At 38.5% G+C, this 24,038-nt stretch overlaps 1 protein-coding gene across 6 annotated transcripts in view; it reads left to right on the top strand.

Moving 5' to 3' along the window:
- Positions 1–1,443: 1,443 nt before the first annotated feature.
- Positions 1,444–24,038, top strand: part of MAP3K2 (mitogen-activated protein kinase kinase kinase 2) — a 56,696-nt gene continuing 34,101 nt past the window's right edge. For all 6 annotated transcript variants that reach the window (XR_010884599.1, XM_067299239.1, XM_067299243.1 and 3 more), the window contains exons 1-3: positions 1,444–1,515; positions 20,821–20,890; positions 22,739–22,857. Coding sequence is in view for 5 of the 6 variants with exons in the window: in XM_067299239.1 (XP_067155340.1) it covers positions 20,887–20,890; positions 22,739–22,857 (123 nt within the window). In the remaining variant the exon portion in view is untranslated. The remainder of the gene's footprint in view (positions 1,516–20,820; positions 20,891–22,738; positions 22,858–24,038) is intronic.

A 24,038-nucleotide genomic window follows, 5' to 3' on the forward strand; every position in this document is an offset into this window, starting at 1 on the left:
CATATGAGTGGTAGCTCATTTGGGACTACTGTGCTATATAATCATGTGCAATAACACAGACTACTGCTATCTTGGTAAGACTTTCTGAACACATATTGCCTATCAACATGTTTCAGAATAGCGTTTGCTAAGCATGCACAGGCCATCCGTATGTCTCATGCACAATGGATCATGCCTGTACGCTTATTTTTAAACATGGACAAAAATAGTTACATGGTCATAGCACTATTTCCTGTCATCTACTCCTTAGACTTTGAGTGTAGTAGTACTAGGTGTTCTGACAGGTTTTGGGAGGTATTTCTTAGACTGATTTAGGACAGCATCCTTCCTTCTAGCATAAATAAAGACGTTGGCTACTGTGGAGGACCAGTCTGTCCTTATGAGGGGAAACAGGCAAAGCGAGGGAGGCAGCACGGGGCAAGCCTCAGAGGCAGCAAGGCATTTTAAAGTCATAAAAAGTGTGTATTGCACTAGGCCTGCACTGAGAGCTTACTGGTGGAGTTTGTACGGCTTTTCCTACTACATTATTGCTGTTTTGGACTATAAAGGGCTGTCAGTGACTTTTTTTTTAAGCAGTCATGGAGGAGACATCACCAGACAAAACTTTTGAATGTAGCCTTCTGAATGCAAATCTAAAAACACATCAGGAAGGTGCCAAAAAGATAAAGCAGTAGCCTGGGCACAACTTAAAATTGTTTGACAAAAACACAGTGTAATAGGTGGAGCATAGCATGATCAACAAGCAATGAGATTAAGAATATAACTTTCACATCGTATGTTGTTCAAGATCTTATACAAACACAGCTCGTCGCTGCTTGGGGCGGTAACGGCAGCCTGTTTCTGCGAGGAAGCCGCGCCGGTAACAAAAGACTGTGCTCGGGCTCTTGCTGCGACCGTTACCGGCAGCGCAGCGGGTTGGGGGCGGGCGGTTAACGGCCTCGCAGGCCCCGCGCACCACCGCGCATGCGTGGGTCTCGGGCCCAACGGCCGGGGGCGCCTGCTGCGCATGCGCTCAGCACCCTCCCGGCGTGGGCCCGCGTTTCCACCCGCCCCTTCGCGCGCGTGCGCGGAGCCGGGCGCCGCTCGCCCGCCGCCCGTGCGCCGTGACGCCGAGCCGCGATGACGTGCGCGCGGCCTGCCCCCGCGGCGGCGCCGGGCGGCGCGGCCTGCGTCACGGGTTTCGGCGGAGCGGGAGGCGGAGCTCGCGGCGGGCAGCAGGAGCGGCGGCGGCCGCGGGCGCCTCACGCCTGCAGGGACCCCCGCGGCGGCGGCGCCAGGGGCGGAGAGCGCCCCCACCCCCCTCGCGGCGCCGCTCGGCGCTCGCCTCCCTCCGCTGCCGGCCTCGGAGCGCGCCGTCGCCCCCCGCCGTGCCCTCGCGCGGGCGGGCCCGGGCCCCTTCCCCCGCCGGCGGGTGGGCTGCTCTGCGGAATCCTGGCCGCTCCCTCCCGGGGCTGCGCCGGCCGCCGCCGGGCCCCGCGGCGACCCTCGCTGCCGCTGGCCTCCGCCGTGACACAGGTCGGTGCCGGGGCGGGGGGGCGGCTCGGGCCGGGCCGGGGGCCGCCGGGGCCGGCCGGGCGCGGGCGCTGGGGGGCGGCTCGAGGGGGAGCGGGCCCGGCGGCGCGACTCGCCGTGGGGAGGCCTCCGGGAGGCGGCTTCGGCGCCCGGGAGGTGCCCGGCGGGCTGGCGCAGGCCGCACCGAGGAGCGGGACCGGCGTCCCCGCCCGCGCAGGTGGAGGGACCGGCTACCGCTCCGAGGTGTGTGGGGGTGGACGCATTAGAGGTATTTACGCTACAGCTGCCGGATCTGAAGGGTTTTACGATCTCTATAAATATTTATACGTGACCATAAGTGTCCCTGTAATTGCGCGCTGATACTGTGGCTCTTTTCCTTAAATCGCTCTGCAGCGAGAGCGGTGCTGTGAATTGGGTATGTGGGTCAGGTGCTGCGAGATGTTTTTGCTGGGGGGAAAGTGAGCATTAGGTTCTTTTTCCCTTCCTGCTTGTGAGGTGGCCGCAGTACCCACGCGAGTCTTCTCTGGCTTCCTCTCTTTCCTCCTTAATATGGTTTTAATGGTTCACTGTGGAATTATTCAAGATGAATACATTAAATAAGCTGAGTACTTCTAAGCGGTGTTGTATCATTGAAGTATTCCTTGAAAGGATGGTGAGAGATAATGGAAGCCTGCCTTGAAAGAAGAGGGATTTTTATTGCATGCAGAAAACGTTTCTGAACTACGAGATTTCTTTCTTTAAACGATGCAGCATGTTGCAAATTGCAAGAGGCCTTCCAAAATGTGTTCTGTGTATGTGGCAAAGGCTTAGTATTTGTAGAATGAACGTCTACATGCTTGTCTTGCAAAACATCCTGGAGTCCCTTGTGGCGTAGCGCTTATTAGCAGAATACCCTAGAAAGTGTGCTTTCTCTTTCTTACAGGATTCCCTTATGGATAGTTTTAAGGCAAAAAGGAGTGATGAGTTAGTATTTATGCTACATTGCAAAACTGAAAAGAATTTTCTTGTAATTTTTTTTCCTGCTCTGTGACTAAATTCTTCACTGCCATTTAAAAACAACAGAAATACTGTATGAAAAACTTTAATGTATTATTGGTATTTGATGATGTTGCTTATGGTGGCTTTTTAAATACCTCTTTTTTCCAAAATACAGTTACATTCATAAAAGGGAGCTTCTTATAATTTTTACAATTTGTGTTATGTCATAGTTGCTATTGAAATGTATTGAACCTGGTTAATTCAGCTAATGATGCTGTATGTAATTCATTTAACTTTTTCAAAGGGTTTATTGTGTTTTGATAAAGCAAAATAGTAAACTAATATTTGTCAAACTGACTCTGCTGGAGAAAATCTGTGTGCAGTTTGTCTCGATAAACTCGGTGTCAGTGGTTTACATGGCACTAATGGAAGACTGTGGTGAAGAAAACACGTTTTTGAATAGCTTGTGTCAGCCTGCTGAGATTTCTAAACTGTCAGAGGAGATTTTTTCTAAGGTAGCTGTTACAGTTGAGAACCTTGAGAGCTTATATAGTATGTGTGAATAGGTAGATGTCTGGGACAGGTAGAGAGAAATATGTAAAGTTTTCCAACCTGTAGCATAACAGGAGTGTTGTTTTGTTGTATGATGTTTAATACCCTGGCAGGGGAGATCATACATAAACATATTTTTTCCACTTTATGTTGATAAACCTCTAGATACTTCATGGTAAAAGTAAATAACCTTTCACATTTGGTCATAGCATTATCACTGGTTCTTTTCTATGAGTCTCAGGAAAGCTGGAAAAGGTGTAGACTTAAAGAATTTAAAGCTGATTGAGGTTAGATACAAAAGCCTGTTTTGTTTTATTGTAAGGATACAGTTTTCTTCTGGAGAAGGCAAGCAAATTAGTCATGTTATGAATCTAATTCATATATGTAATCTTGGTTCTGTATCTTTTTCTTATTTTTTCCTCAATTATTGTTGGTATTTAGGTATAAATTAGATTTTAAAAACCTTTGTCATTATTAGTAAAGGTTTATAGAGAACTTCTTGAAAAAGCTTTATGTATTAGCAATGTAAGTTTCAGTTGTTAATTCTTTTTCATCTATATTATCTTCGCTGGAGGCTGACTTCTTATGTTAGCAAACTAAGTCAAAAGTAATGAATAACATGTAATCTATTGTTGTGACAGATTGTTCGGTGGTTTTCTAACTGAACAGTCTTTGGACTGAGAGTAACATCTACTTGAAAAATGCATCACGAGAGTGATAATGGAGTGATTTCTTCCATTAATTCCCCTTCTCCCACCAAACATGCAGCTAAAGGTATTCTGATCTGTCAAGATATACATAGTATGTGTGGAGTAAAGACCAGACTCTGTTACAATTTTTTTTCAGATCTTTGCAATTAATACTATCCTCTTTATGTAGACTAGTATTTGGAGAAAAATTAATAATGGCAATTGATGCAGCTGATCAGTGTAATTAATTACATTGTTACCTTTTGTAGAACTTGTTTTCATATGCATGATGAGCTAATGTAAATATGTATATAGACTAGTGACTCTGCCTGGATTTATCTAGTTAGCCAGTAGTTGTTTGCTGTCCTGAAAGTTTAATTTCTAAATTTTAACTTTTAATATTCTGAAAGAAGAACCCACAGAATTTTACAAAAAAATCTTGGTGGATTATACTGACAACACTAATTTCTCTGTGGGAAAGGAGAAATCTCTCTCTCTCTTTTTTTTTTTTTTAAGTGATAAACATTGCTGAATTTTCAGTTTTAAGATTCTGGTGTTTTGCAGTGTTACAGAATAGGTCAAAGTAGGTCATGTATGTTATAATTGCATATAACCTGCAACATAGCATTGCTATACATCATATAATTGGGCAGTGGGAACAGCATTCAGAATGCAGTATGCCAGTTGTGATTCTCACTTCTGGGTCTTAGCATGAGATCTTGACTTAGTAATATATTAATAAGGGCAGATGTAACTTATGGCTGTATGTTAACCCAGTTTCTTCATTAAGCATGCATTTTTCTGCATTTTTTTTTCTGCATTGTTTTTAATATATTCATCTTAAATATATATTTTTGAGAAGTTGCAGAAGTTCTGGTAAGACTGAATGAGGGAAAGATAGAGTTCTCTGTTCGGATATTGCAGTGACTTCCATCTGTGGGAATCACTGGTCTAGAGATGCTTGACCCACAGATACACATATGGCATAGTTTAGAGCCTAACTTAATGAGGTTGTTTGAAGTTGGACTTACTTGAACAAGGACAAAGCAGGGCTATTTGCAGAGTGCTTTTAAAACTGAGGATAAGGAATTGTTAGTGTAGGGAGGCTTGTGGAGTTGTGCCTTTTTCCTGTCCATTTGCAATGTCTTTTGTACCTTCTGTGTATCAAATCATTGCATATTTTTTAAATTATACTGGCAAGCAGTAACTTAGTTCTTCATAAGAGCAAATTCTTTTTACTTAGGCTAATCTTCAACTACACAGATTTTTTTTCTTTGCTCACTTGTTTTTCATTCTGCATTTCCTTTTGATCATTTGTCCACCTCTGTGGATTATCTGTAGTAGTAAAAGATGCTGTTTTTGTGTTCCTGAAGAGAAATGTTTTTTGGTAAGTACAGTGACAGTTTGACAACAGCAATGCTTTCAGTAATAAAATTCAGATGTTTCAGGTGTTGATGTTTGCAAAGGCAATACTTCTGAAGTACAAGTGTGATAACACTGATAAATAGTTTTTATTTGGATAATGAAGAAATCGTAGATATGCAAGAAGGGAGATGATTTCAAGAAGTTACTCCCTACTCTGAGGCAGAAGCAAATATACTGAAATTATATCTGACAGATGTTTGTCTGATCTGTTCTTAAAAACCTCTGAAAAGACTAATACCACACCTCCTCACTGAACTATTTATAGCTGGTGCATAACTATCATTATAGTTAGGAGGCTTTTCTTAATATTTAACTTATGTCTCTCTCTTGCTGCTAGTTAAGCCAATTACTTCTTGTCCCGCCATTATTACTCATGCAGGATAATGATTTCTGTACTGTTTATACCAACTGTTTGCATATGTGCAGGCTGTTCCTCTGTCTCCTTTTATTTCAGCCTTCTCTTTACTAAACTGTACAAACAGGCCTTTTCTTCTCAGGTCATGTTTTCTCAGGTTTTTTTCTTTGGGCATTAACTCCCACTCGACTCTTAATTTGTCTGCGTCTCTTTCAAAGATCCCCTGCCAAAATCTTACTGCAACAGAATAAGTTACAGTAGAAATAACATATGACAGCGCTATTAAAATGTCATTCAGGGTGGGGGGGGAGTTGTGTGGGGTGTTTTTGTTTTTGTTTTTTTTGTGAAAACGTCAGATTCTTGGCTATACAACTTAAAATACAGTGTGTCCCATATCCTCTTCTTTAGTGTTTGTTAAACCAGTTATCTCTTTCTTCCTCTTTCTGCATTGAGTTATCTTTCTGAATCACAGAACTTAATCCTGATCTCAGATTAGCTGCCTTCTTTTAGGTGTTTCTTGACTCTACAGGATCAGTGTTTGATAACTTATTCTGTAGCAGAGTATGCAGCTTCTGCCCTTCCCCATATCTTTCCCAGCACATGCAATCCCTGTGACTTTTAGATGCAAGTCTGCTCTGCAGTAGGAAACCATCATTGGTAGCAAGCTCTTGTAGGGTTGGTTGCAGCTTCTATTGGAAAAAACATGTCTTTAGCAGTTATATATGTTATATCTTTGAAGTAAGTTGTATTGGCAAAATAACTTCTGTCAGTGTAACTGTATCTGAACAAGCCTTTTGCCATTTTGAAATGTCATTAGAGTATCACTAGCCCAATGACATAGTAGAAAAAATTTTTATCCTGTAGGCTTGCTTTATTGGAAGATATGCAGAGTCAGCTACCAAACAGATGTGATCAACATGTCCTCTGGCTTTACTCCATTTTGTCTGACTTTTTACATAAAAAATTTTTTATCTATAACCTTAGAGGATGGATCACAGATGGGACATATTGTTAGATTCTTTTAGCAGTGCTGCCTTCACAAAAAAACAAAACAGACACCAAGAATGATCATTAAAGAAAGCCTTTAGTTTGTTGCAGGAAGAAATATTGAAGCACTCAGTGTTGATTACCTCTTATCTGGGCTCAAAATGATTTTACGATAGATTTAGATGAGCGAGTCCTACAAATGCCAACAACTTTGAGTGTTGTCAAAACTATGGCAGTGAGAACTATAGTCTTACCTTTGAGCAAAGATTTGAACACTGAAAAACATCTGGATCAGGCAGTTTTTCAGATAAAAAAAGAACTAAATTATTTGACAACCAGAGTAATCAAACTTCTGCAAGATCTAAAGAAAATAAGACATTTTCTATTGAGAATGTGAGAATTGCCACCCTAAATGTTTATTGGTAAAGGGTGTCTTACTACTGAAACATGGCTGATAAAGTTCAACCTGTATTCAGTTGTTATTTTGTCACACTATGTGCACTTCTAACAGTGCCACAGTTATTGCACCTCCAGCATGAGGACTTTGATGAAACAAGAATATAATTGGAATCGTAAAACCCCAAACCTTCAAGCACTGATTTGTTTTTTTGTGTGATGGTTTGATGAGAAATGGATGGATATAAAGAAATAGTTTGTAAACAGTTTCTTCTGCCGCTGGTACAGTAAGTGCAGTAACTTCTGGCGGGGATAAGGTGGATAGTGTAATGAATGACATTTTAATTTGCTGCAGCAAGTTTCATTAGAAAATATCTGTTAAGGCTCTGTGTCTGTGATATTGGCACTGTCATGAATACCAAATGAGGCTTTCAAATGTGAATTTAAATGTTATTGGTGAAGTGGCTGACAAGTCTTAGGTAAAATCTTAATCCATAATGAATTCAGACAAAAGATATTCCAGTATTCTGCTTCCAAGAGTAATAAGCATGAAAGGATGCTTAGGGAAGAGTAAGAAAAAACAGGGCAAGCATATATAATAATTTCCTGGAATATTCAATCTCTAGCTATTTTCAGCACAGGGCTGTTCTAAGTCTGATGTGGTTTCTGTGTAGTTAGTAACCTTTGGATTTCTTTTCCACAAACTTGTCCAGTCCTTTTTTGCACCCAGCTACATCTCTAGCCTCCAAATATCCTTTGACAAGAAATTCTACATATGTGCTACTTGTTAGGTTAAAATATGCTTTTTTTTTTTTTTTTTGCTTGTTTCAAACATGGGTTCTACTGATTTCTTCTGGTGCCACAATTTTTTTGTAGGAGAGGAGAGCAAACTACATCTACCCACTCTGTTCCTTATGCGATTTTTGTAGACCATTATCATTTCCCTCTCCCCCCCATTCCCATTCACCCCAGCACTTTTGAAGCTGAACAGTCCTAACTGGCCTATTTCTTCCCCACTGGAGAACCTGTTCTGTATCTCTGATCATACATTTTGCTGTTCTCTGAAACTATTCCAATTTTACTGAAGGCTCCAGCACAGCTAGTGATATTCAAGATATGGGCATGACGATCTCTGTTTTGTACTCAGTTTCTTTCTTAATAGTTCCTAACACTGGCTTGCTTTTATGACCATCAGTGAGTTGACATTTTCATGGGACTATCTGTAGTCCTAGAATTTCATTCCTGAGTTGTAGTAATCGGTGCAAAGCCCATTGTTTTCTATGTAAAGTTAGGGTTGCTTCCCTCCCCCAACTTGCATCACTTTTTCACCGGCATTGGCTATCACCTGCTTTATTGCTCAGTCATCTACACTGATAAGGTCCAGCTTGGCTTCTTCAGTTGTCCCTTTCCTTGCTATCTTGAAAAACATAGTATTGATGCAAACCATATTGTCAGCAAACTTTTCGCCTTACTCCTGTTTCCTGGATAATTTGGAATATGCTGAAAAGCTCAGGTTCTTGCTGAACCCCACTGGTATCCACCTTCCATTGTGGGAGCACCAATTAGGCCTATCCTCTATTTTCTATACTTAAGCCAATTTACTCATGCATTTAAGCCAATTTATTCATAGCCTTTTCTCTAATGCTGTGGCTGCAAAAAGCCTTTGGTGAGGCTTTTTCGGCTTTGGAAATCCAAGCAGTAGACTTTTTTTTTTTCTTTTCCCCCATTCAGAATGTATGAAGAGATTTGAAAGCGAGGAGCTCTTTTTGCCCCAGCCATATCTACTCTTCCCTACTGTATCATAATCATCCATATGTCCATTAATTCTAATTTATTTGCTACAGATCAGGCTTATTGCTCTGTGGTTCTCTGGAATCTCTTTTAAAAAACCCTTGGATTGCACATGCCATCTTTATGTCTTCAGGCATCAATGTGACTTTAGTGAGAGGTTATACACTGCTATTTGTAGCTCAGCTGTTTTCATCCTTCAGTTCTGTTAAAACTTTTTAGGCAAATGTCATTTAGATCTGATGATTTTTTGTTGTTTTTCTACTGTTCCTTTCTTTTTTTTTTTTTTTTGATGACCCCATCTACATTTGCTTCATTCTCAAGAAATTATTTGTCACTAGATTTGCTCTCTGTAGAGGAATCTTCCAAATTTCTGTTGCAAAGAATACTGATGCAGAGAATTCATTTAGCTTAGCTGCAATAGCCTTACATCCTGCAATGGTAAAGGAGGAGGACAGAAAATGCCCATTGCAGAAGTACCTGTGTATACCACTGTATGACCTGGCTTCTTTTCTCTAACACTGCCTTGTATCAGATGCTTAGCGGTTCCGTTTCATGGTAGTCTTAAGCCAGTCCGAATCCATGTGTTGGCTGAAGGGATGGTTCCAGCTTGAATTCTTGCACCCTTCTTTGTGTTGGTATTAGTGCTGTGGAAGTGTCAGATCAGGGAGGTGAGCTGGCTGATAGCAAACTCTCTTAAAATACATAAGAATAACTTTCCAGGTGGATCATCTGTTTGCTGTTGATTTCCTGCTCACCAGTGAGGGTCAGCTGGAAAGAAGCAGTTAGCAGATAGATATTAACACTAGCTGTAGAAATGGAGAGGGAGTTCTTTTTTCTGGCTTACTCCCCCCAGATGGTGGTCTTTCAACCCATCATGGTCACAGAGCTGAAAGATGAGCTGAAAAAGACAGAACTAAACTAATTACTGGAGTTTAAGGATGCACTTTCTTCTGTATGCTGTCAGAAGTGAAGCCTGGCTGATAAGTAGCATAACTGCTCTCATACTTAAGTTGAAGTGCTCTAATTGTTTACAATACTCAGTGGGCGCTGGAAGCCAGCTTTTCCTGTCGTGTTACTTTAATGGTTTTTGCTTAAAGAATGATGTTCATAGATTATAAGCAGATTGTGATAAGTTTACTTTTTTCAGAGAATGGGTACTCTTCTAAAATTCATTTGGTTGTTACTGGTTTCAGCAGAGTCTTCCATTTTTAGAGTAGTGAAGATTTCAGGAATCACTAATACCTGGTAAGAATAAGTAGGCTTACTCTGTACAGTTAATTCTTTGGCTTAACTGGTGATCTTGAATTCTCTTGTACCAAGGAGATATATGCCCTGTTTTTGTAAGGCACATATGTGAATAGTCTGTGACACTTGACAGTCTTACCTCTTGTAGCACTTTCAGTAGGGGACATGCAGCTGCATTTTTGTAATGGTTTTTGTGACATCTTTAGCCCTTTTTCAGAAATACTTTGACTCTTCAGTCATAAGTGAATGAAAACTGACATTGTTGCCATTCATCAGAGTTTCAGCAGAAGACCTCCAAATGGCAGCAGCAGGTACTGAGAGCCAAGAGCAGCACTGAGATTTTAGAAAAAGAAACAGCAGCACCAAAATCTGATTGTAACAGTCACTGTAGTACATGTCTCATTGACATGTATTGAATTCATTGACATGAACTGTAAGGATTAAAATTTTATGTACCTGTTTTCTTTGAGAAGCCTTTTATGGTTTGTTCAGTTCATTTAAGACTGTAAATTAGGAAAAAAGTTACAAACGCTGCAAGTATTTTGTTCTGTGTATTTGTGAGCATTATAATGTTATCTTAATATATTGAATAAGATTTAAACATTTTTGTGATGTAAATAGCATTAATCATTTTATGTAGCATATAGCTTAGTTAATGAGAAGGAATTTGTTCTTAATGCTGTGCTGCTCTGAGACTTTCCAGCCAGCGTGGTGGTGATGAATTTCCAAGATGCCAGAATGATTTGGAGGCAGTCATTCAGTCATTTGTAGCCCACTGAACTGTGTCCGTTGCTTTTTAGGATACTGTGCGAGAGAAGCTGGTCTCAGGTACAAGTAGAGCTAAACACAGTGAACAGGAATATGAGCAGAATCAATTTCTAACTAGTCTCTTCCATTGAAAAATTGGCAATGTTTTGCAAAGTATCAGTGTGGCCTCTGAATGTCCACAAGTTTCAGCTATAGCAGCCCTTCTTCAAATTAAAGCTGTTATGTTTGTTTCATAGTATTTTTTTCTTAAAATGGTGAACAGACCTCAACAAAACATGACTTCCTTAGGCAGGTAAAAGTTTTGATGTTTCAGCAAAGTCATTCTACAGGAAGATCAAGAAATTAGTTGTCGAAGGGGGTGCTTGGATTGCTGATAAAGCAATAATATTGTACAGCTATAAGAAATGGAGAAGGGAAGTAGATGATTTTCATTTTGAGACCAGTTACAGTCTTACCTTCTTGTTGTACTTGAGTGGGCTTATGAAAGGGTAGTCTATAGAGGCTCCTGATGCAGTTTGGAAGGCAGAGGTTGATTCAAAGCAGGAACTGAAATTGAAGTGTCCGGAAACTCTAAATATGCTTATCTCTCCCTATCAACTGTAAAGGAAGTGTAGGGAGATTAGCCTTCCTAGACTGCAGTTACTCTTTGTGAATACTGCTGTAACTATTAAGATATTTATCTCAAAAGCATAATTTTGCTATAAGCTCATCTTGAACTAAATTATCTACTACTTTGTGTTTTTATGAGAACATTCATTAAAAATTGTGTCTGCGTTCTCAAACCTTCCAGGGCTTTCTAACTTTTTGGAGTCAATATCATTGTTCTTTAGGCTGATATATGTTGTATGAATGTGTCAAATTACAGCTTATAGAACAGTTGGCATTAAAGATTTAATCTAAGTAGCATGAGGTTTTACTTTTCTCATTGGGCCTGCTGGATCTTACAGTTGATTCTGAAGTTTGTCTCTCAAAGCACTTTGAGAGATGGACTGCATATATGGTACTAAACCTGATGGTGTTGCTTTTTAAACTTATAGCCTTCCTGCAACTGGGAGGCTGCAGGCTGCCTGCACCATCCATAATTAGGAGTTGTATTTTATGCAAGTCTTTTTTTTTTTTCTTTTTTTGAAAATTGAACTCCAGGAGGAATAAATCTAGTAACTGCTCAGAAAATAAACTCCAAATCATGTCTACTGCTACTGCTGAGCATGTCTTGTGTGCTGAATTAGACATAAATTCACTCTTTTTAGGCTGGAAAAGAAAGATTTTAAGTCTTCAATTTCAAAAATTTAAGCTCTGTACGTTGTAGAGATCTGACACCTCTACAGTGTCAAAAAAGGTTTTAAATTCTTCGGCCATCCCATGCTTGCTGTCTGAAATTTTTCTGATATTCCCCTCTGAATAGTGAATCTATAGGTTGTGTAGAGAAGCAAGATGGCATCATCTGTGGTGCATTTCTATACACACAAGGATTGCATTAACCTTCTTTGCTGTTGTATTGCGCTTAGATGACTATGCATTTAGATGAGTATGCTTTATGATTTAATAACTCTTCTGAATTGTCACTTGCTACGACTGTCCGGTCTTGTAGCTGCAGCTTTGCAGTTTCCTGAATGATTGCAATTATGTGTTTGTATGCAAAAGCATTATTAAATAGTGATATAAAACTATTTTAAATGCAAAAATGAATAACATTAAATGAAAAAAAAATTCCCAGTAAGATGTTAAAAGGTATTTAAATTATTTAATTGTACTTAGACGCATTTTATTGGACTGTGACTGCTATAAACAGTTGATTTGGATCATTTTCTTGAGCCGTAATTTGCCTTTCTCGTTGTTTTGTGCCTGTCTTACCATTGGCAGTCTGTAGGAGGTTGTAGTAGGAACCATGCTTGTCAATTTTTTTTGCTAAATAGGAATATGGATCTCAAAATATCATATTTTAATCCATCAAATGAATTTTCTATTAGTTAATTAAGCCTTTTAAGTGAATAATTAAAACGTTGTATAATATTTAATCAAATGCATTGGCAAATCTAAGTATGCTAATTGCTGTAGTTATTTTTGTTAACTAATCTGTAATCCTTTCAAGAAGACATACTTTGCTTGGCAGTAATAACTGTCCTGGACATTAATGGATGTACTGTATTTTTGATTGTAATTCCATGATAAAAGCCAAATTAATTATTGTATTAGTTTACCCACAGTTGGTGTTGAGGCAAATAATCTATGGCTCTGGGGCCTTTCCTTTTATCCTTCTCAGTTAGTTATACAACATTTGCAGTCCACTGAATCTTCCAGATTTCCAAATATTTTGAAATTAGGCACTTATAAGTGCCTAATTAATTAATTTCAAATATTTGATCTGAAATACTTTATCATATACTGCCCCGTATCCTTTTGTTGTTGTGGATGGTGAAATTTCTATTCCAGTAACATTGTGCTGTGATTTGGATACATCTTCTTTATTTTTAAAAACTAGAACAGAAAATGGATGCTTACTGTTTCTTCCAGTTCTGTGTCACCATTGCAGCTTCATCATCTAAATTCAGTCAAATCAGATACCTGTATCTGATTACAAGTTTCTGTTTGTTTCTAATATTCTATTAAAAAAAAAGAAAGTGTTGACTTTGAGTGATTTGGGTGCTATTTTCGGAAGCCCATTGTGCTGATACCAATTTAAAAGTTGGTTCGGGATATTACGTGTTTACGTTGCTTGTCTCTGTGCAACAGGTTAAAATGGCTTGGGGTTTTGAATAAACTGATGACAAGACCCAATGAGAAATTTGGGGTAAAGTTTAGAAGTGTACTGACCAAGCTACGGGGAGAATCGGAACAAGACTTAAAATATTTTGAAAAACAAAATCAAGTTGTGCAGAAAATAAACCCTGAATATAAACATGATTCTCTTTCTGCAAAGGGGCATTTGATGTGTTTTAGGTTCCTTGTTTTGTCAAACAGTCATTGTAGTGGCCAGATGCTTTAGCTTGGCTGTTCAGGTCCAAATTGCGAATGGTGGCATCTCTGGAAAAGCAGGCAGTGAGAAGCAAAAATAAAGGGCAATGCAGCTTCTGTTTGATGCTCTCCGAGTCAAGGACAGCTTGTCAGTCCTGAATTGTTGCCCTGGACCAGCGAGTTGGTTGTGAGAGCTGCTAGTCTACACTGTCTCCTTTCCACGGTCTGAGGCATGGTCTGGCAGGCCTGGCTGGGAAGGACTGGCAAAACGGCAGAACCCAGCGCAGGGGAACTGGATGGACCCACTCAGTTTATCCTGTGCACTGCAGCTAATCTCAGGATCTGGGGAAATCAGAGGGGCAAGAAGATGCTTCAGAATAAAAAGGGCCGCGTGACAGAAGAAGAAATAGAGAGGAGGATATTACGGCTCTGTGGCTCGTGCCCTTCCCAGTGTGCTGTGGACAGGCAGGCATCCCTCCCTGCTGGCTTTCAAAGCTAAAGGCTCCTTGAGGTGAGCTAAGGAAGGTTGGAGTCCCTAGGGTGAAGGGAAGGCCTCAACAGCTTTTTCTTGTTTTCTAAGATTTTTATCTGGTCGTTCCCCTCCAATAGCTTTCCATTTTAAAAGATCCCATAAGAGTGTGACAGGAAGAACATTTCCATTATTGTCTTCCCTAGTTAAGCTCTAGTTTGTAATGTTCCAGATTTGACCTGTTAAGTCCTGTACTTTTTTAGTTTAGTAAATATGCCCTTAATTAATGTCATTGGCTTTTGATTTGGATTGATTTAATCTTTCTCTCCCTTTTGTGCTTGCCCTGTGAACACCTTTTCTCGTGGATTACTGGAATATATAAAGATCTGAGTTTTTCTAAAACAGAACTCACATCTGGCATGTTATTGTTCAGTTATCAGACCTTTCTTTTACCTGCTTAGATACTTTATTCATTACTGTTTTTTGCTTCTCTTTTTTTCTGTCCTTCATGATTTTCTGTTTTGCTGCTGCTTTCACATTCTCTGAAATTGCTTTTGCATTCTTTGGCTTTTTGTTCAAGGTACGTGTTACATCTATATAAAATGCTTTCCTTCCCCCTCTTTTCTGTGGGGTTGTCGTCTTTTAGGTATTCACTTGTATCTTAGAACAATTCTGAATTTTCTTTTACACCTCCCGCACTGTTTGTTGTTATCAGTTATGCCAGCAGTTGTTTTGAGCTATGAAAAATTTTACTTCAGAAGTTCAGATTTAGGTATTATTGCTTGCTGTCTTGTTTTGTTTAGTTAGGGTGTTTGGGTCGTGGTCAATAGAGCTTAAACAAACTAATCTTATTTTTGTTCAAATACTAATTCTTGTCTGTCAAGATGAAGTCCCGTTTCTTCATGTTGGAGGTAGGATTTAGTGTTAAGCAATTATCCTCTATTATTCTTAGGAAACTTTAAAGTCTTGTCACTGGCCTTTTAAACTTGTATTGTTGAGATAACTCAATTGTTCTTGATATATATATTAAGGATGAGTATTTTGAAAAAAGAAATATTTCTGTATGTCACTTTAGATGATCTATAACAGATGATTCCTTGAATATATGCTATTTTTAGTTTTGTTAGAATTTCGGTCCATACACTTGAGTTGAATGTATCAAGGCAGTTCATGGGGAGTGGTTTAGGTAGAGTTTTTGTCTTGGGCAAAGGGGTAAACCAGATCAGTGTTTCCTGACCTGAGGTCCTTGGTACTGGTGCTTGGTAACTGGTGCTATGTAGGCTGTTGGCATGTGGTTATCCAACTTTACAGAAAAGAAAAAAATTCAGCTACCTGCCCTGCCCCCTCATGCAAAAAAAAAAAAATCCCCAAATCCTTGAACATATTTCTCTACACACAGATAAGGAAACAAATGTGTTAAAAAAAATATTGAGCATTAAAAATTCACCCTTTTTAAAATTTGATTTGAAATAAAAAAGCTGCGCAGTGCTGCACAACAGGTTTGGGGGTTATTTTGGCTAAAGGTTAAGTAGGAGTATTTGACTCGGTGATCACTTGAGGTTCTTTCAGCCTTGCCTCCTGTGATTTACGGGAGGTTGTGCGAGCCTGAGCATCTGATCCTTTAGAAGTAGTATTTTTGAGATGAAAAGCATTTTGTCTGGCTCATTCTCCTCCCCAGGAAGCAAGTTGTAACAATCTTATTTCATATTCTGAATATCCATTTCTACAGTTAATAAAAATAGCTGTAAACCCCCACTGTTCATGTTTACCTGGCTCTTTATACTGTGTGTTTGTGTATAGATGAGCATGTGTCTGAATAGCAGTACTAGCAAAGTTTGATTTCTTGTCATGTTGGTTTAATTGGCTTATGCCTAATACTATATAATTTCCAATTAAACCTTTACCTGGGTTTGGAATAATTATTGCATGTTTTTCTTGTTGCATTCATACTGCATTATTTTACTTTGATGTGAGAGCAGGGAATTACGATTCTGTATCCTCTGGCTGATATATTTTAGTGAAAATTTGTAGGGAATTAATATCCTTGAGATCCTTGGTCCTCTGTTGAAATAGGTTAGTGGACTGCAGTATTGTAAGGCATCTTTCTGTGCAGTTAAGGGTAATAGCATAAATCTGGTTTCCTTATGAAATCGGGCTAAGACATTGCTTGTGTTTCTTTGTCTTTTTGCTTGTTTTTAACATTCAAGACACCATGAAAACTGGCTTATGTTCTTGTGTGCTTAGATACCACCTCTGCTGCTTTCATGATTTATTTAGGGCTCTTCTGGTTACTGTTGCTAATTTGGCTCTCTGAAATTTGCACTTCTGTTACGAAGCTGGATGTTGTAGGAACCATTTCATTTCTCCAGGTGAGATATTGCCGTATCCCATAGAAGTAAACCCACCCTTTCTAGCCCACTGAATTAACTGTTCAGCTCTTGGAGCATCTGCTTGCTTTCTTCCCTCACTGCGTAAGGCTAAAGGGTCTTAATGTTTTTTTTTCGTAACCTTCAGGGTTTTTTTGCGTGTGAACAAGTCACGAGAGACTATGTGGTATATCTGCCCATGTTTGTGCGCTCTTATCTCTCAGTAAATGAGGTAGCTTAAACCTGTTGCATTTATTATAGGGAAAGTACATGTGTATGGACAATTAGCACAGAGTTTGAACAGCTAGGTTACTGTCCAGACTTATTTGTCTACCAGCTTTGTTTCATTTGCTGTGAGAAAGTGAAAAATGATTTCCAAGAATCACCTGGATATTTTCTTCCTTCAGCAGCTTTCCCAGATCCTGAAAGACTTCCAGGCCCTGTGGAAGGTGGCTGACAGGAAGTGAATCATGAATATGAATCAGCATCTCCCCACCCTTATCCCCAAAATGCTGTTGCTAGGGTGTTCTTCTTTGTTTGCCACTCTTATCACATCAGCACCTTTTTGAAATTCACTCGCTGTCATCCTTTCTTTAATTGCATTCAAATTCAGGCTGCTTGTGTCTGTCTTCAAGACCTTGACAGAATTTTATTTTACTTCTTTTATCTGCTCCTGTTGTATTTTGCTGCCTCTGCTTCTCCTAGATTGAGTTCTTTTTTTCTTTTTTTTCCCCCCTTTTTTGCTTCCTTTTTATCCTGGATTGTAATCCACTCTGGGGTGTGTGTTAATACTGTCTATCCCTGGATTAGGGTTTTTTTTTTTTTCCTGTTGAATGTATCTTTTGAAATACATTGATTTTCGTCAGTGGGTTTTTTTTTCCAGTCGGTCTCCCCCCCGTCCATTCCTATAATAAACAGTTAAAAACAGAACTGATTTCTCAATTCATAAAGATGAAGCCTTCATAGAGTTGATGTGTCGCCTACTTAATTTAAATTTTTGATATTGATTTATTTTTAAGGTGAAATTAAATACTAACAAAAAGATTGATATGTTTAGTTTGTGATTGATTGTACTTCATCCTGGAAGAGAAAGAATTTTGGTTAAAAGAAATAATGAGGTGCAAAGTTCATAAATTATTCAGAGAAATACAATTTTTTTGAATTCCTTAAAAGAAGAAAATCAGAAGGTGTTTGGAAGGGAAAAGAAGTGAGTGCTCACTCATTTGCTTGTGTGCTTCTAATGAAAGATGCCACAGACTAATATTAAAGAATGAATTCTTGTAACTGGAGGAACTTGTGCTTCCTAAGATGTTTCTTCTTTTTTTGCTTGCACTATTTAAGCCCTGTAGCTCAAATAAGTTGAACTTCCAAATTTGGTTATCTCAGCCAGGTTGAGGAAGATATCTGGCGTATTTTTATTTGGAGATATAACTTGTTCTTGTTTTTTAAAGTGTGACGGAGGAGTAGAAATGTGTCATAGAATTTTTATATTTCTTTTGACTGCTTACAAAAAAATACTACAGAAGTACTCCGTCCAAAGTCATGGAACACGTTTTTATGTTTAATGTATTAGAGAACTAATTAGACATTTATGAAAATGACACTAGCTCCTATTTTAAGACAGTCAGATCAAATATAAAATTAGAAAATGTTTTGTGAGTACTTTAACTAGTGAATGATTCTGTGGAAGTTTCTCCCAATACCACTACTGGTACGGACACCACATAGCATGTAAAATAATTGAATATACATTCCATTTTGCTTTTTTATGCTTCAGGATATAACAAAGCAAAGAATAAGGTGTGAGGGAAAAGTTAATTATATTATTTAAGGCTCTAAAGGTAGAGCCAACTAGTTAGGCAAACCAGATCTCCTGGCATCTTGTGAGATCAACAACGAAAGATTTTGTCTTTATTTTGAATGACATTGGCTATCATCGTTTGGCAAATAAATGAAAATCCAGGCCCTCGTCTTCCTCTCTGAAGATCAGTACAAGCCTGTTTCTTTTGTATCCTCACAGTTCTCCAATGCTGTTTTGGAGCAACAGAAGCTTGAATAGATTTTCTGTCTCCTGCTGGGGACAGGTGGTGGCATCAAGAGGCTGCAGCCAGTGTTAGCAGTAAGTTTTTAAACTGAACAGATTTCTGATTGCAGAGCGAGACTAGAGGGGCTTCGGTGTCTATCGTGAGAGCCTGGTCTCTTCTTGGTTACTATAGAGCTTGAGACAAGCAGTAGTGGTTGAACTCAAATGTTGCGTAGGTAAAGGTTAGGCAGTATCCAGGGGAAAACTTTATATGACTCTAAAGTGCAATTTTCTTTCTGAAAAACATGAGCTTTGCAAGTCCTGCCATGAGTACTGGCAGCTTTCTAATTCCACGGGTGAAATGAAATCTGTTAAAAAGGCTGTTTTCAGGGAATGCATATGTAAAAGGCGTGATTCCAGAGACTCAACTTGGAAGAGCTATCTGCTTAAGTGAAATTACTTTCATGTGCAGAAATACAAACAGGTTTTCTGCACTGAATATTAAATACACTAGTCCATTTAAAAATTAAAGCCAAAACAAATGCAAAAATACTGTATAGGAGAATGGTAGATGGATAAAACCGTAAGATGTATCACTCTGGGAATTCCTGATTTTTCTTAAAACTACTTAATAGTTAAGAATGCTGTTCTATTGGAGAAATTACAGAATGTTTCTGCTTTGCTGTGGAAGGGATCTTTCTAGTGTGTTAGATTTTTATAAAGTAGCTATAATAATCAGATCAAGGGTCCACCTGCCCTTCATTATGAGAAAAATTCCTGCCCTGTTTTTGCTACCTCTTAAGTAGTTACTAATCCATGAAACATCCTGCCTTTATCCAGTGCAATTCAGTTTCTTTCAGAGACTGTTAGAGACATTTTTTCCAAAAGGCTTTTAATGTTGAAGAGTATCAAACTGTAAGTTGTGTCCTTGTACTCGGTACCCCCTTTGAAAATTGTAATTTGTCGTCAGCTAGAAAATTGATCGAATATTCAAGCAAGGAATTCTAGTGACTGGCTGGTGCTGAAGGTGGGCTCTCAGCCGGGCACTCCCACCCACTGCCCTGTGCTGGCTCTACGGCTCATTTGACACTCTGGTAAGGAACTAGACCAAGAGAAAATTTAATGCTAAGGAGAAGGGCAAAAAAGTGAGTTGTGTTCTGTTGGTTTAGCTCCTTGAATGGCCTTGCAGGGAAATGCATCCGTTTTACCCAAGAGGGGCAGAACTTCTAGCTTTGAGTCAGAAGAACGGATGATCCTGTGCAGCCAGGAAAAGGGCGGAAAGACTGGGCTCTCCCTGGTTGGTGGCAGTGGGCAGTTAGTGGCTTACCTGTGTAACAAAATAGGGAAGTCTTCTTCTATGTTCTTGTGTTATTAATCTGAATTCTTCTTGTGGTAGCCTGTCTTGCAAAGAAATCTCCATGTCTGCTTGGGGATATGTCTTTAGGTTTCTGCTGTTAAGCTCCATAGTAATATCCTATAGAAAGGTGATTTTAATTGGTTTTTAATTAGTGTTGTTTTTCAGTTGACTGGTGTTGAAGATACCCTGATAGACTGGGTTTCTTCATAACTGTGCCCCTTATATTTCTGCTTTTCTGGGAAACTTGTATGTAACTATGCTAATAAATTATAGTGTACATGTTAAAAATTGATTTAGCTTAATTCCTGCTGAGGCTTTTTTCCCCGGGGTGCTGGAACAGTTTTGTAATGTTCTTTATTGTGGTGAAAACTGCTAGAAATTGACCATTTCTCATTTGTATCAACAGCAAATGTTGAAGCCTCTAGATTTAGGTGGTGTTTCCCGAGTTTCTCATATATATTGTTCTGAACACAGAACTTTTAAATCCTAGACAAAGGAACCTGTGAAAATATAATTGCTTTTTAAATACCTGGAATAGTGCATATCCTGGGTAATAGAGCAATATGGCTAATAAAGCTACTAAGCATGATTTTGGGGGTGTAGATGGAGGCTAAAGTCAGCTTAAGTCTACCAGAACATTTACTTCAGGCTTTGTGTCTTCCGAAAGTGTGTGTGTGTGTATTTATATTTATATTTATATATATATATATATATATATATATATATATAAAAAAGTATATATGTGTGTGTGTGTATGTTGCACTGAGCCCAGAGAGACTTTGGGGACAATATCTGTTTTTTTTCCACATGTCATATCTGCGTATGCAATCTTATCTGTAGTTTATCTGATATGTACAGTATCAGATAAACTGCCTGTTGACAGTGAAGAGTTGACTGCCTTACATCATTCTGACAGCTTCAATAATTGTGTAATTTTGGTTTTGTGTTTTAGGATATAAAATAATGGTAACAGGGCAACCATTTCCCTGAAGTTCAGGTTTTCAGGCTCACTGCCGTTATGGGTGAGTTTTGTGCACATATCATATATAAAAATTTAATTCTGTTGCATTTCATTCCTAGTGAAGCACAAAAACATTTATGTAGTTCCTTTTTTTATACATCCTTAGGAAATGTGTACTCTGGCTGTGTAACTCAATGTAATGTCTACATGAAAAGCAGTGTGCAGCTGCTTTGTTAATATGCAAAATACTTCTGGTTTTCCCACTGGAGTATAACACTGTTCCCTAGGTATTTCCTAGTATGGAAAATTGAAATTCACAGTTAATATTGTGGGTATTAGGGTACTGAGCAATACTTACTATGATTGGAATTATAATGACCATTAAAACCCCCCCCCCAAATTTGTATATTAAAGAGCATTACTATATTGCCCTGTCATTGCTGTGCAAAAAACTGGAACTGTCTAGATGCTCTGACTGTACTTCTCTAAATCTGTAGCATGTTTCTTTAAATTTTATCTCAAGTTTTGGAATTGTACCTGCTTTTTAATGAGTTGAACATGTCAGTCTTGACTTCACTTACTGGTGCTCACTCTCAAAAAAAAGTTATGAAGTAAGTTTTGCTACAATACTTTGGTTGCCTTTGTAACAAGTGTGCTGCTAGTGAACGTTGGGGACTATACCTCCTCCAACCAGCTGCTAAAAAACCCAGTGTTCTTCTCACTGAGCACTAGAATACAATAAAATAAGTGAGCCTTTTCAACTGTGGCAAGTTTTGAAGTGTGTTTTATTGTGGGAAAGAAGTAACTCGGCTGCAAGAACGCTGTCAGTCTTCTAGTAAAACTTGCCTTTAGCAGTTTACATATCCTGGTAGAGTTATGAATTATGACAGCATGACTGATGATCAAAGTTATTTTCAGGCCAGCTTTCTGATCTGTTAGCAGTCTATTAAATTAGCAGACCGAATCCCACAAACTGTATTTCCTGATTTGATAAACATATTTGCTTATATTTGAATGGAGTGTGAAGGAATTCTCTCATCCTCACTGAGTACCTGGAGTGTTTGCTTGCTAATAATTATGCTGAGTTCTTCTCAGGTTCATGTTTGAGAAACACTGATCTTTGTAAGTCAGAGGATTTAGTTATTCTTCTACAATCCTATTAATTATCAAGTAGCATGAAGACATGCACTTAACAGCTTCGTAGATAAATTGTTACCCCGTGTTCTAGATATGTGTTGAATATAGTACTGCTGTTGTGACAAGGAATTAATACAAAGTAAGAGTGCCAAATAAATTCTGTTTACAGTGATGGCCATTCTGACTTTTGAGTACTTAAGTGCTGTACTGTTTAAGGAGTGGAGCTGCTCCTCTAAGAGTTGCTGTGATGAGGCTTCCTGTGTACATGACGCTGGCTGTTTAGGACAGAACAGAAATGATACTCAAAGTCTTTGCTTTTTTCCCTTATGTTATGAACTAAGGAGAAAAAAAAAGTATTATTGCTACTTTGGATCTCATCATTTTTCCTGCATATTGTTTGGACTTTATTTGAAACGGAGTACATAAAGCTTTTTTTTTTTTTTCCTTCTACATAATACAGCCTGCAGTTCTGTAGAGTTGAGGAAAAGTTGTCAATCTTTGTTACGACCTCATTTTTTTAAACTTACCTTTTAAGTATATTTGCTGTTTAAGTTGTTTATTTCCATAGGCCCTGCTTATGATAGCATATTTGATTGCAGCATGGCAGTAATTTTTTTTTAAATTGGCAGTTATGTTTTGAAGTCTAATATTGACTTTTAGATTTTAGAGTGATGACTACTTAATAGTAAAACAATACAATAATTACTTTAAGTGTAGCAGTCATTTAAAGTTGTCTTTTTTCTTTCTTTTTTCCCCTCCATTTTCTGAGCAGATGAGCAGCAAGCTTTGAATTCAATCATGCAGGATTTGGCTGTGCTTCATAAGGCCAGTCGTCCTGTATTGCCCCAGCAAGAATCAGGAAAACCAAAGTCATCGTCACCTAAAAAACAGGTAATCTTTTAATATTCTTACTAACCTATTGAACACTGTATGTCCTGCTGTGCCTTCTGTAATTATTCTTCTTACCAGACCAGTGAGCATACCAAAATGAGTTATTACACTCTCCCACATGTGCTGCCATTTTCTTTGTTCATGTTCTTAAATTAGCAGCAAAGTGAAACAGTGGAATTTCAGGACAGATCATAGTGTATGATTAACTGACTCTAATCCTGATAAAATACTCCTATGATCTTTAATTTTACATGTATGTAGAATTTTTTTTTAATTGATTGGTACTAGATTCTATATTAAAATACCAAGGTGTGCTAGCATCTTTCATTTGAAATGCTTCTTTAGAATAAATTTTATAGCTATATTAGATTGGTATATATATTAGGTTGTCAACTATGTCATATTATTTTCTGCTGCTGTGCTGATATCCTTTAATTAAAATTCCTTCACTGCGTCTTTGGGGTACATGGAGAAGGTCTTGTTTGTTTTTTCTTTGTTTGTTCGTATATTAGAAATTTGAGTTCTTTTCAGCTGTGATTTTATTTATTTATTTATTCCTGTAGATACTAAAGACAGCTGGAAGAGTAGTGAACACTTGCACTGATGGAGTTGAACTATGATAAGGAGAGTTTAGGAGAGGAGGGGAGCATGGATTTTTAGCCAGGTTGTTACAATAGCCTTATTGAATTCATATATGTCTATTCCATTGGACCCTTAATTGACAGTCTAATATTACATGAAACTTGAGTTTGTACAGTCTGTTTTTAACCTGTTAAGTAACAAATCATTCAAATATATTTAGCTCTTAAACAATCAAAAACTTATTGCTAAGTTGTATCTTGTTCATCTATGGTTTAAAAGCAGAAGAGTTCAGTATATTCAGTAACCAAATGGTGCTTTACTAGCATCACAGAATTCAGTTCTGAATTGCGACTTTAGGCATGGAAGTAATGTGCGTATATTATCCAGAATGATTTGCATATAGTAAGTGCTTAGAAAGTTGGAACAAAATCAATTGAACCATTCCTGAGTTTTAAAGTGGTAGTGGTGAGGGGCATATACATGTTTGTCATTCTGTTTAGATTTGTGAACTTTCTGTATAAATCAAGTACTTCCATTGGAAGATATAGCAGTTCATTATTTGGACATAATCTGTGGAGTTAAATGCCTTTTTCTTTTTT

The sequence above is a fragment of the Apteryx mantelli genome, chromosome 6 (genome assembly GCF_036417845.1).
Source record: "Apteryx mantelli isolate bAptMan1 chromosome 6, bAptMan1.hap1, whole genome shotgun sequence".
Taxonomy (NCBI): Eukaryota; Metazoa; Chordata; class Aves; order Apterygiformes; family Apterygidae; genus Apteryx; species Apteryx mantelli.